We start from the raw sequence: 14043 nt of genomic DNA on the forward strand, positions 1-14043 counted from the left end.
TCACTATGTCCATATTTCCCTCCTTGGTTAATTATATGGCCGGGGGAGGGGATTATTTTATTTTGCTTTCATGAATGAATATCCTTCTGTTCTTTAAAATAACATTCTTAAAATGAATGTTGCAGACAGAGATAGAATTAACCAGCACTCCTTGGAGTTTCCTTACTTTCATGTTTCAAATAACCCATTCAATGTCAAGTCTCCTAAATGCATCAAAGGTAATTTAGTGAAAGATATAGGATACACTGAATCAAAAGGAGTTGATCTTAAATGTTTCTGAAGAATCAGCTCAAGAAGTAATGGAGCTTTGTGATATGAATACAGTCCAAGGCTTACAGCTTAGACAGTTTTTGTTATGTGCTTCTGTGTATTCGGTGGGCGAGGGGAGGCACTGGAAGAGAATAATCCTACTCATTCTAGCCAGTACAGATGGTAATACTTTATAGGAAGGGAAAAGGAACACATTTAGCAGCACCAAGAAAAATGACAAAGTAACATTTTATTGATGAGTTTAGGTTTCAAATACATAATGAATAGGAATGTCTCCTCATCCTCCCATATTCCAAAGGATTAGTGGGTGATTTTAGGAAACATTAAAATCAAATTCAGGAGAGGCTTGATGAGAAGAAAATGAAGCTGCAGCTGAGGTCTGCTTATAAAATTTAGCCTTTCAGTTTATGTTGCGATGTTAAAATAAAAGCAAGTTGTAAAAGGTGGCTTTGACTTTCTAGCAGCCAAAGAAGAAACAAATGTAATCAAGAAGATTCACAATGATTTTCTTGTTAAGTCATTTGAGAGAAATCATAAAATTTCTTGCTACCGACACTATCTCTTCAGGGACGTTAAATAGGGATACCATGAAATAAGGCTGTTCTCATGACTGGAGACCAGCAACTTGAACAGTGCCAGGCACACGGCAGATACTGATACTGACCCGCTGAACAAGTGTGAGCAGCCTGCTACAGCACATTCAGTCAGAGCAAGCATACAAGCCAAAACTCTTTTGAGTCTAGGAATTTGGCTCTCTGGTCATCTGGCTTGACTCAAGAGTAGCATTTAGAATTTCTAAACTAACAGACCATTAATTTCTCAGCAATGAATATTGCTTCTTCCAGAAGAAATAAAGAAATTGTACAGCAATGATTCTGAAAATGTGCTTGGATTCAATAGGAGGCAGTGTTGAGCTGCAGCGTTTAAGGTGCACAGGCTAAGTCAGGCTTCCCCAGGGTAGTTATTTGAATTTGTTTAAATGGAATGCACTTACAAATGGGTGTGGGGGGTGTGTTAAGAATAGGACAAAATGAAGCAGGCCATACAGGAGATTGAAGAGACCTCACATGACTTCACTGCTTACCTCTAGGGAGGTGGATGATGTCATTTTCACTTGGGGTGGGCCAAGCTGGAACCTCCAGGTCAATCTCCCCACGGTAATTCTTCTTCTCAATGGGAATATTGGTTGGCTCTGGGACATACATTTCTAGAAGGAAGCATTTTGTATAAGATACGATGGAAATGCTGCCATCTTACTTTGGGATTTTATGTCCTCAATTCAAACGGAACTTTGAACACTCTTATTTCCTGAGACATGAAAGTTCCACTTTCAAATGTTCATCCATCATGAATGCTACAGAGTCACTGACTTTGTTAAGTGGTGGGAAATATTTCTTATAACATCTTAAAAGTTTTTTTTTAATGTCAAATAGTGTTGGCTTTGTGAAAACTGATGAAATGATGTATACAAGCTAAAATGAAATGGTTTCTTTTACCCTGCATGGGCAAAATACTATACTAATTTTTCTCCTTAACTGTCAGGGTTGAACTCACTTCTACAAAATGTCAGCAGAATTTGAAAAGTTAAAGCACATCTACTCTGCCAATGCATTTCTTGGCCATTTCCCTACAGGGAATGAATGCACACAGACTTCATGAGAGCTGCCTGAGTTAAGGTCTCATATGTCCATCATGTTTCCCAGGGACCTATTTAGACCAGAATTTAATCTTTAGTGATTGTATTTACAGTATCTAGCTTGATCATATGGGCATCTGATCACAAGATACAACATCAAACAAAACCATCTTAATTAGGTAGGGTAGGCTGGGAGGCAAATTCAGAGCTTTTTTCAGAAACTACAAATATACTTTTATATCTATACTTCATCTAGTTGACAACAGCTAGCCCTAGATTTTAAAGAAAAGATGTAATTCTTTTTTTTTTTTTTGCCAGTCCTGGGCCTTGGACTCAGGGCCTGAGCACTGTCCCTTGGCTTCTTTTTGCTCAAGGCTAGCACTCTGCCACTGGAGTCACAGCGCCACTTCTGGCCATTTTCTGTATATGTGGTGCTGGGGAATCGAACCCAGGGCTTCATGTATGTGAGGCAAGCGCTCTTGCCACTAGGCCATATCCCCAGCCAAGATGTAATTCTTGAGAGTCTCTATTTTTAATAAATGTAACACTCATTTATTTCCTCTTAGCTAGAATCTTGTCCTGTGATTAACTGATGTTTTAAAAGAGGTCATTTGACATTTATAATCCTAAATACTCATTCTGTCCTAAAGACTAAAATAAAATGTGTGGAATACAGGTTAAAACGGGATCAATAATCTTCTCTGATGAGAGTGATTGTTTTCTCTCCCCAAATTACTGGGCTTTAAGAAGAGCCTTGAGATGGATGTGAGCCATGAGAGAAGGTGGAACAGACAAGCAGGCCCATTAGGCGTCCATTGTGCGCTAACAAGGCATCCAGCCAGGGACTTCCACTCAGATCCTGTAAGGAATCAAGACTGTGCCCCTAGTAACTACATCCCAATACGGTTCTATGATTCCACAGCAGGAGCCTTCCTGTTGCCTCTAAGGATAAAGTTGCTTTAGCTTCACTTTCCTAACCCTCTGATTTCTTACAAGGAATGATTACCGTTTCCAGAGAGTAAGTAAAGCCCCTGCAAATTCTAGAATTAAGAACTGAATTTACTGAAAAGAATCTGCAGGAGGAAGAGACTGGGTACAAACAACTCTCAATAAAAAAATATCCTATCAGAGTTACTGAAGAGTTTATAATAAACTGCGTGATCCCACAGGCCCTGATTTGGCAGGTGTGGACTGGCTGATTCTGGAATGTGTGCACTGGTAGGAATGGCATTTATCCTACCTATTAAAGAAAGCCTGATGTGTGCAGTGAGTCTCCTAGATGAATTTGGGAAGAAAAACGTTTAGAGGACATCTTTCAGCGCACAACCTCTCCACAGGCGCTACTGCCCGGGGCCCCTTGAAGCCTTGCCCTTCCTTGTGACTCTGATCTTGAGGGCTCGGTGGAAAGCTGAATCTCAGTTCACACCCAGCAAATCTGTGAGTGTCAACAGCTTGCTTCTGCAGAGGCCCCAGAACTGGGACCAGCTCAGTTCTACCTCATTTTTTTTCCTGGGTGAGATGAGTGGCTAAGTGTTTTTGCAACTCCTGTGTCTTGGTGAGTGCTAACTCTGAAGCCAGCAAGCCTTCCGGGGCAGAGGACATGGGGAAAACCTGCCCTATGTCCACTGCCATGCATTTCCGAGTCAAGCAGGGCACCCAAACACTTGAGCTGCACGGGGTGGCGCGGTGTGGCAGTGCTGTTCTGGGCACCCTTCACCTGCACCATGGCTCCTGAGCCTCCTCCCTGGCAGCCTGAAGCTCAGCAGCAGAGCTGCAGCAGCGGCCTGCAGCAGGCTGGTGCCCTGTGCTGTGGACTCTTGAGTTGTTCCAGGAGGGTCTGCAGCATGTGCAGGGCTCCTTAGTGCAGAGCTGTTTCCACAAGAGGTATCAGTCCTTGCATAAAATATACTTAGGGCGTATAATCTTTTTCAACACCATTAAAAAAATAGTAGTTACCAAAACAACCATTCTTTTCTTTTTGTATATCAAACTGTATCTGATCAGGATGAATTGCAACAGAGAGCACAGGAGGCACCTGCTGATTTATCTGTGTGCATTTGGGCATCGTTTTAAGCAGCATGCTGTTCCCTCTTCACTAGAATTCATGAACGATTCAGCTACTTCCATGTGCAAGATACAGCCACTAGAGTTTACTGCTCCAGAGGCATTAGCCTTCACCACTCCCAACTCCTCTTTACCCCAGCCAAGAGAGTCCACCTGATTTCCTAGGTCTAGTTTAAATCTTTTCCTCTGTGACACCCTCTAAGGCCACTTTTTTCTGGGGTTAGGGACAGAGAATAAAGGAGCCATTTTGGCAGGAGAAGCAGGCACAGAAACTAGAAGACATTGGGGGTTGATCTGGGCAGCTGTGAGGGGCTTAGGTTAGAAACAACAATATTGAATGACACAGATGACATGAAGAGTGGGTGTGCTCAGTGGTTATGTTCCACGTGGGCAGAGATGAACAATGGAGCTAAGGGCTTGAGAGCAGCTGCATGTGAGGGTAGGGCTGAGGACAAAAACTGGAGAAGTAACTGAAGAATAAATCAGAACTGCACTCTTTAAATGCAGTGCTTCCTTCCATTGGGTTCTGCCATGCTCTCATAGAATACCATATTCTCTCCTGAGATGCTCTGGGACCTCTTTCTGCTCTACCAATGCACCAAAACTGCCTCTGTAGATAGGGTAAGGTGTCGTGAGGCATGTGGCTATTCTGATGTGGTAAACTGCCACACAATGTGAAGAGTGCAAATCAGTAGAACATACCAATTCTAGCCAATCCGCTCTCACTTAACTGGACCCCAGAGTCTCTGTGTTGGAGGATTTTAAACTGGTTCACACTACTTGGCCCAGAAGGACTTGTGGGTGGGTAAGCAAGCTCAGCTTCTGCTTGAATTTTATCCTAAGTCAATGTTACAGCTAGACATTAGAAGGACAGTGACTGAGATACCTGGACACATTGGGCAGCAACTTCCTTCCACGTTGATGGGTTCAACACAGGGCAGAGGTGGGCAGCTGACGGTGGAGCAGAGGGTCTGGCCCTGGAGGCAGTAGCAGTGGGTGCAGCTGTCAATGTCCCAGCGCTCTTCATCGGCGTAGGCCTTCCCACTGAAGTGACATACCACCTTCTTTGGAATTGTATCTTCTAGTGAAAAAACAAACAAACAACACATGGTGGAGTTGCTTGAGGTGTCAACATCCAATAGCTCATCATCTGCTTGGAAAGCAGACCAGAATAGGTTGGTAGAATCACACTGTGCTTTAGGCATTCTAGAATCTGGTGCTGTTTCCTCTCATGCCATTGCCACTTTCCTTAGAGAACCTGTGGAATCTTCCTTTGTGGCCTGAACCTGATCAAGAACCAGACTAACTAATGCAAGTGGTGCACAACCATCGGGGAATGCTACCCACAGGAGAGTCCCACCAGACTGCCATTTAAGAAAGAGATAGGAGATAAAGGTCCAGCTAAGTATATATACGGAGACACATGTACAGTCTGTACACTGATGTACAGTCAGGGGAGTGGCCAGCACCCACAGTGGCAACATTCCAGGAACAGGTAGGTTTCCTCTGTCACACACACACCGCTCCCTGGGGAAGTGGGGGGTGTGTGTTGGGGGGGGGTGGCTAGAGCAGGGGAAGCTGCCCTGAGAGAACTATTTCCTTCATTTTCCAGGGATACGGTGTGGGTTTCCCTCTCTCCATTGTGGACACTTCCATTCCAGAAACTATTTTACTTCATTTTTTTCTTTTCAAAAGCTTAGTTGAGGAATAAAAAAACCACATTATTAGGGTTATTTTCCTGGAGAGTATGGAATTCAGAGCTTAAACATTCTGCTTGTTGTTGTTTCTCCCATCCCCATTTCCCTTTGCCAACCTTTTTCCTTGAAAATTCCTTTCTCAGACTAATTTGTTCATGAGTGATCACATTTCACAGCCCATTCTTTTTCTTCTGGAGCGCAAGAACAGGGCTCTGAGTTTCTGAGTGAACCCAAGTGACCAGCAGTTCCAGCACCAAGGCAGAAATGGGCCAGTCCATGGAGAAACCCCAACATCGTGGGCAGGCCAGTGGCTATACAATCCTACTGAGGCAGGAAAACTTTATGCTCAGATTCTAAAGGCAGCTCCATGCACCACTGGCCGCCAGTGAACACAAAACTGTAAGTCCAGAAGCAAGTTCCTTAGAAATGTATTGTTACCAGAGCCCAGCATTCTCTTATAAGGTGTTTTGTGGGGACAATGTTGACTGAGCCAGACGAAACGGTCAGAACCCAGAATGTTTGACCATAGGAAGAAACTTAGGTCAGGTGTTATAATGTATAATGTCTATTTCTCAATACTTGTCTCTCATTATTGCTGTTAAGGTTCAACAGGGGACAATGAGTAATGGTAGGAAGTTCTGTCACCAGATATTCATTTTTCATTATCTATTAAAATTATATATACTTCACTACATTTGCAAATGTTCTCTACAAAGTTTTCTGGTGTACTGAATGTAAGCTTCACAAGCCAAACCCATGACACTCATTTTTGCTAAAACAGAGTTTAGGAGGCAGTGTTACTAACCTATTCAAAATGAATGTGTTAAATTGTCTGTATAGTCACTTAGTGAGGCAGAAATGCTGCCTGTAAGTTGCACTAATTCAACCTCCAGCCAATATTTCATCCAGGAAACTCATTTGGCCATCACATCTAGAGTCTGTTGTGCAGAGAATTCAGTAGGAAAGGGAAAGATTCCTTTACAAAGCAATATTACTGATTACATTTTACATAAACCTGGTAATAGCTCTACAAGGGGCCAATTATCACTGAACAAACTGTGAGTAACCCATTATTGTGAGAGGAGATTTAGAGATTAAACTCTTGGTTCCAACTCAGCCATCACTCTCTGCCCCCTCCCTCTGTGCACCTTCGCTAGTGATCTTCCAAAGAAGAGGAGACAGGACAAGAGGAAAGACACAGAAAAAGGCTGAAGACTCTGTAAGAATGGTATACAACTCAAGGCCAAGCATTGGCCTCTATTTTCTTAGGGTCTTTGAAAGACATTCATCAAATCTGAGGATATTTAATTAACACTACTAATATTGGTAAGGTCAAAATTATATTTCAAAATTAGGTCAAGATGTTAAAAATGCCAATTCTGTGTTAAATGTTACAAGGGCAATTCAGACATTTAACAAATTTTTATTATTATCAGTGCTAAGAAAACCCTGACCCTGGCTCTGGGGCAGTAAGAAAGTGGTAGAAACCTTGTTAATGTGAGCTGGGTTTAAAATATTGTGATACTGGCTGAGCAGGGCATGCAGGCCAATGTCAGTCCACTGTCAGATGGTGACTCTGGGAGGAGCCTCCTCATCTTGCCTCTGATGTGCTTGAGGCTCTCTAGAAAAACTTTCTGGTGACATACAACTTGCAGTGACCAGTGAGGGCTGAGCTGGGCCTAATGTCCAGCATGGAGTGAGTCAGGGTGCGCTGCTCTAGGCCAGCAGGGCCCCCCAACATGCCCCAGATGTGAATCCATGAGGAGCTCCTTGTTAGAGATGACACCAGAGAACCATTCCTTTCCTGTTGCTCTATAAGGCTGCTTTGCTTAACCTCTAGTTTGAGGCCTAGTAGCAATATATTTTATAACAGCAAATTTTGTTTCTTCAAACCCAGTTGAAATCACATCACATTCATTCTTAATACAAGGATGGATCACTACTTTACTACATTTTCACATGAAGTAAATGGAGGACACTTGCTTTGGAAAAGCCTTTGGGCTCATCTTTACCAGGGTGGCTGCTACCTGGCCCAGATCAGATCAGATTTTAGTTATAAGGTTTCATAGAAGCAGTTTTTGAGTTTGACTTAAGTGTCCCCTGAAAGGCCAATAATATCAACAGAAGCCTGATAGTACAGAGTAAGTTTTGGTTGATAGCTGGATCTTGGCATCCCCATTTCCTACGTGCTTGGGCACTTCACTAGGTATACTTGCTCTTTTCATGACACATTGGAGTTAATCTGAGCAAGCTCTGCCAGAAGGCTTTAGACATCGTTAGGAACAATAAGAAGTTCTACCTAATAAATCAGGAAAGTACCATAGCCTTTGGGGGAGAGGGGGACAACCAGCACAACCTGAGAAGAAATCATTCAAAACAAAACAAAACAAAACAAAAAACCCCAACAAAACAACACAAACAGTAACATTCTGAGCACTGTCTGAAGAGGAATAGAGAAACTGAGACTAGGACTATCCAACTAAAAATACTCAGTTTACTTTTGCCCATTGACTGGGTTGGACCATTTAAATTTTGACTACTACATTAATCCAACTGGTTTGCTTATGCTGACAATGACACTGTGTTTTATTCTTTAAAACCCAGTATCACTCATAACTTCTACTTACTGAATGGCTGCCTATCTGCCTGGGTGACATGCTAAACATTTCATATTTATTCATAGCTCATTGGACAGGATATTATTTCAATTCCACAGAAAACTGAAACATGGCAATGAAGTTATATGCCCCCAAGGTCATGGCCAGGAAGTGTCAGGGTGAGGGTGGGAATCAAAATGGTAGCCTGACAGCCTCCGCCTTCCCCCAAGGTGATCTAAGGGAAGAGAACTTTCTGGGCATGTATCAGAGTCACACAAACAAAAGTTATTACAACTTAGTGAAATGGAAATGAACATTTCTTTCAATGGACCGCATGTATGTCTGCACAGTCCTAACAAGGGATGGAGGGAGTACAGTGGTTATTGAGGACTTAGGGACTTCCTTGGAAAGTCTCCACTGAAAGTCTCCCTCTCCCTCATGACTTTCCTTACTCCCAGAGGAAAATGATTAGACAAGTATGTTCCAAGGGACATGCAAGGCATGACCCTATTATTAAAGCTTTCATTTTGAAAACAAACGCATAAGGAATTCCATGCCCAAACAAGGGAGATTCCTTTGTGTGGTGCCCTTGCATGGGCTTGAACTGCATGCTGATGATGTTCCTTCCTTACTGCCGACGCTTCATGGGCCTCTGGGGTTTTCCTTTCGCTAGGGCTTCCAGGGTCAGTTTTGGGAACATGTACTTCTTGGTCACACCTTGGTTTAGATCAGCCTTGGTGTTTTGTTTCTTCAGCCCTGACCTCTAATTTACCCCTGGGATTCAGCTCAAAATAATGTTTGGCCTTTTCCAAGATAAAGATTTGCCTCTGCAACCACAATCAACATTGTATGTGTCAGGAAGCTGGGGCCCCTCCGCCAGTGGGGCTGTGAAACTCTTGATTGCTCAGGTACTCGTCCTCTCTTTTCTGGATTCAAATATGAGCAATTTTACCTTGTCTCATTATATTCAAAATAGAAATAGGCAATGTCTTTTGATAATAGAGCTGAAAAATTCAGCATGGGCTTTTCTCTGTACTCTACTTAATATGGAAGGGGCGGGGGGAGGGTGACGAGGCTCTAATATCACTCCCCCACCTGACTTCTTCAACTGTTCAAATCTCCTTTCAAGATAAGATTCTTTAAGAAGGTGTGGGGATTGGACTTGTTTTTACTCTGGAGCTATTCTGTACCATAAAGCTAATTAACAGTTGTGGAAATGTAGCAATGTTGTTTCCTTCCTCTATCAAGATCCAATTTAGTCTCAGAGTCAGTGCTGTGGACACACGTACTTGTGCAAATAACCTAGATGCCAAATACACCCAAGGCCCTGAGAAGGGAGCGTCTCCACAGTGTTCTCCCTCTACTCTAGGGAAGGATACAGGACCCCTAATTTACTCTGCCCTATACTATACAGTTGGCGTTTCAATTTCAGCCTTGGAGCCAACGTGCTGGGACTGAGTTCAGGTTCTAATTCTGTTCTGGTGGTCATGGTCATGCTGTGGGAGTGAGTTCCTGGGAGGAAGTTAGGCAGCTTTAGAAACTGCATCAGTTCTTTTCAAATCTCCTGCGTACTATTCAGAGTTCGGAACAGTAATTTACTCTGGGATCCTAATGGCCCAGAAGCTAAATGCAGCTCTTGCTCTCAGAATAAGCCTACTACAAATTAATCCAACACAGTCCTACAGTGGACCATGTGTTCCTCCTACATAGTGAGACTGGAGCCTGACTCCTACACCTCCCTCCTAACCCTGGGGTTAGAAGAGTAAGACAATCCAAGATTCTACTCTCAGGAACATTCTCCTGGATTCAGAGCATCCCACCAGCTTTTTGAGTTCATATCCACGTTGGATTTGAATGCCAAAGATGGCAATATGTACCAAGTGCAGGCTCCTAGCATCCCACCTCACTGTAGATTCTTAAAATCTGAGGTCTTTACAGAAAACTTAGTGGAATCATTCGGGTCCAAGTAGGTACCATGGACAGCATGGGTAACCTAAGATTCAGAAAAGAAAGTAGGAAAGACAGCTAAGTATTGCCAATGACACAGCTGACTTGGCCAAGTGGAGAGAAAATATATTTTAAGTGTTACTTCATACCAGTAGTAGCACATTACAACAGTCCTCTTCCAACCCACAAAGGAAAAAGATAACACGTACTATCTTATCTCCAATCCCTGCTCTGTGATGTCACTTTCATTTTTACATTGAAAGTTGAGCACATGCTGGTACCAGCTCCACTTTTGGAGAATACCTGAAACACGAACACCCTGTTTGGGAAACTAGTTTCATTTCTTTTCTCTTTTTCTTCCTGTCTTTCTTTCTTCCTCTCCCTGTCCTCTCTTAACATAAAGAGGGGGCTTAACTGGAAGTTTCAAGAAGCAGAAATCCGAGCAGATAACAAACAAGTCTGTGAAAAGTGTGTAGAGACTCCCCAGCACACTGGCTCAGGGGACATGACAGAGGAGAGTGTGAAGAGGGAGTTCATAATGCCATACGATTCAAAGTAAGGCAGAGGCCTAAGATACAGTAACTCTGCTGGCAAATAATGGAAGGTTCTTGGCTTAAAAAGTACAAAGAATGCTTAATGATTTTAATAAAGAAAACATTGGATCTTCATCCATTATCTTGTAGGCTCACTCTTACCTCTTTACAAGGCCTTATGCTGCTGGCTGCGTAAGCTGACTGGCCAGAAAGGCTCTTTCTTAGAAGCCCATTTGCGTTACTTTAGTTCCATCTATAGGGAAAGTCTTAAGCCTATTTAAAATGATTGAAAGAGTCTTTCACATTCCTTCAATATATTGGAATACTGGCATTCCCAATTAACAGAAAAACGGTAATTTTTTTTTCCTGGATTCCATGAATAGAAATCTCTTCAAGTTAGTAAATATAGTGGCTTTTGGTTGATTCCCACTGCCTGCCATGAGGATGGGATTTCTTGGGGGGAGGGAGGGGAAAACCAATGTAATCCTTTAATTAAAGTTAGCATATCTTATGGGTTAAGTAAGCAGTTCACAGCCAGAAGTTCAAGGAAGCATTCCATTTTCTACTTTAATGTAGTCTTTTTCATAGCAAGGCCTACAGCAAGAGTCATATCTATAGGTCCTTGAAGATAATACACCAAAATCATTTTTTGAAATAACTAAATGTAGTCTAAAAGGCAGGTGGGAGCAAAGAAAGATCAAACCGGCTCAAATACGAAGGAAATATGAATCTAATTTTCTTTAGGACTGAAGGGAAGCTGTCTGTGTGAAAGTCAGAGCACAGTATCTCATTAGAAAGACCCTGAGGTGGAAGCCCCTGGGCTTCCCAAACTATCTGAGTCTGTATTGCAGATGTTTCTTCCTGTATTACACTAGCATTTTCCAGGTCTTCATCAGATGGACCCTCCTGTGAAAGAGATGTCTCTCCCTACCACTGGGAAACAGATAATCAGGTTTGGCTTCCAAGACAGAAATAAGCAGATTGTTGGCAGACTCAAAACACTAGTGCCAGCCTTACACTGCGAGGATGTGGAGCAGGAACTCGAGCTGAGAAGAGGCAGAACAGAGGGCCACTAGGAGTCAACTGCTTCAACAGGAATCTGTTTTCACCACTGAAGGACACTGAAGGGGGACGAGAAAGCTGCTTATGGGAGAAGCAGGAAGAGACGCTTCCTAGGGTGCAGGACAAGACCTAAACAAACTGACTTGAACTGTTTATTTTTGCTGTGATAACTTTAGAACGGTTCCAAAGTTAGTGCTGTGTATGACAACCAGAATGTTTTCATTCTCAGGGCCTCTAAACAACGTATCACATTGCTTTCCTTTCCTTTAAATCTCTTTAGCACTAGCGGTGACAAGCCTGTGCATACCCTCCCCTTGCAGAATGGCCTATAGCAAGTACCTGGCATCCAGAAACCACAGCGGCTCATCCATGATCAATAATTCAAGGACGCCTCAGATGGACCAGCTTCTCAAAGTAAACATAAGATAAGAGTCCTGGGCTAGGAATGTGGCTTAGTGGTAGAGTGCTTGCCTACCATGCATGAAGCCCTGGGTTCAATTCCTCAGTACCACATACACAGAAAAAAAGCCGGAAATGGCTCTGTGGCTCATCTGGTAGAGTGCTAACCTTAAGCACAGAGTGTGCCCAGGCCCTGACTCCAAGCTGACAGTCCAGGACAAAAGAAAAATAAAAGACATTTTAAAACAAAGTCATGTAATCAGACTATCTTAGCTATATGCACACACACATGTTCACACTAGTACTGGGGCATGAACGCAGGTTCTGAATATATGAAACTGTTCCTTAGCTTTTTTGCTCTGTCACTTGAGCCACAGCTCTACTTCTGGCTTTTTGATAATTAACCAGATAAGAGTCTCACAGACTTTCCTGCTTGGGCTGACTCTGAACCACCATTAGCTTCCTGAGGAACTAGGATTATAGGCACAAGCCACCAGCCCCTAAGCAAAAACTTTTTAAATAAAGAAGATACATTGGCTCAGGGATTTCCAGCCAACAAAGAAGACTGAAAACACCTATTTCAAATATCTCCTAAAATAACTTGTAGTTACAATAAAGTCCTTGCCCAATCATAATTTTCAAGACGATCTTCTATGTACTGAGTAACATTTTTGGCTTAGGCAGCACAGAGCTGTTGACTCAAAATTGGTCCCGTTCTCTTAGATCAGCTGGATCAAGGGCACATGTGGGCATCTTACTTCCCAAAGTCAAGAGATGTGATGGACAAGAAACTAACCCCTTCCAAGCCCAGTAAACCAATTATTAAATGGGCAAAGGAGCTAAAGAGAGACTTCACAGAAGAAGAAATAAAAATGGTAAAGAAACATATGAGGAAATGTTCAACATCTCTGGCAATAAAGGAAATGCAAATAAAAGCATCCCTGAGATACTACCTCACTCCAGTTACAATGGCCTATACTCTGAACTCAGGCAACAACAAATGCTGGAGGGGATGCGGGGAAAGAGGAACTCTTATCCACTGCTGGTGGGAGTGTAAATCAGTATAACCATTCTGGAGAACAGTATGGAGGTTCCTCAAAAAACTCAGCATAGACATACCTTATGACCCAGCCATACCTACCACTCCTAGGCATCTATCCAGAACAACAGGATCCAGGATACCACAAGGACATCTGTACATCCATGTTTATCACTGCACAATTCACAATAGCCAAGATATGGAAACAACCCAGATGCCCCAATACAGATGAATGGATCCCCAAAAAATGTGGTACCTGTATACAATGGAATTCTATAGTGATTACAAATGGTAAAATAATGGCATTCGTAGGGAAATGGACAGATCTTGAACAAAGAATGTTGAGCAACACAAGCCTAGAACACAGAACAAAGGCACATGGTCTCACTGATATGTGGATGATAGGAGGAAAAAGAAAAAAAACACCTAAAGAGCAGAGCTCGTGTCTGTAAAATAACAAACATCTTTTCAAATGGTATTTCTACATGTTTTGGTCAGTGACTTTACACTATGTCCCCAAAACCAAATAATTACTAAATAAACATAAAAATGTCTAGGATAGTTCTAGCAGAGGACCACAATAGCTCAAGAGCTTTGTACATATGACTATATAAGATGAGGCTAAACAAAATGAACTCCAAGATATGGAAACAAGAGGCTTTTATTGTTGTTGTTATCTTGAATGTACTATGTGAATTTCCTACATGGCTTATCCCCTGTTGTTACTGTACATGATTCTGGTACATTGGGTATTGTATATATATTTATTTGAACTAGGGAAAGGAAAATCAGAAGGGTG

The 14043-nt window shown here is 42.4% G+C and overlaps 1 protein-coding gene across 3 annotated transcripts in view; it reads right to left on the minus strand.

Moving 5' to 3' along the window:
• Crim1 (cysteine rich transmembrane BMP regulator 1) overlaps positions 1-14043 on the minus strand; it is a 182736-nt gene that overhangs the window by 4502 nt on the left and 164191 nt on the right. For all 3 annotated transcript variants that reach the window (XM_048353134.1, XM_048353136.1, XM_048353135.1), the window contains 2 exons: positions 4857-5051; positions 1355-1477 (listed from right to left, as the gene is read on the minus strand). In XM_048353134.1, the coding sequence (XP_048209091.1) occupies positions 1355-1477; positions 4857-5051 (318 nt within the window). The remainder of the gene's footprint in view (positions 1-1354; positions 1478-4856; positions 5052-14043) is intronic.

The sequence above is a fragment of the Perognathus longimembris genome, chromosome 8 (genome assembly GCF_023159225.1).
Source record: "Perognathus longimembris pacificus isolate PPM17 chromosome 8, ASM2315922v1, whole genome shotgun sequence".
Taxonomy (NCBI): domain Eukaryota; kingdom Metazoa; phylum Chordata; class Mammalia; order Rodentia; family Heteromyidae; genus Perognathus; species Perognathus longimembris.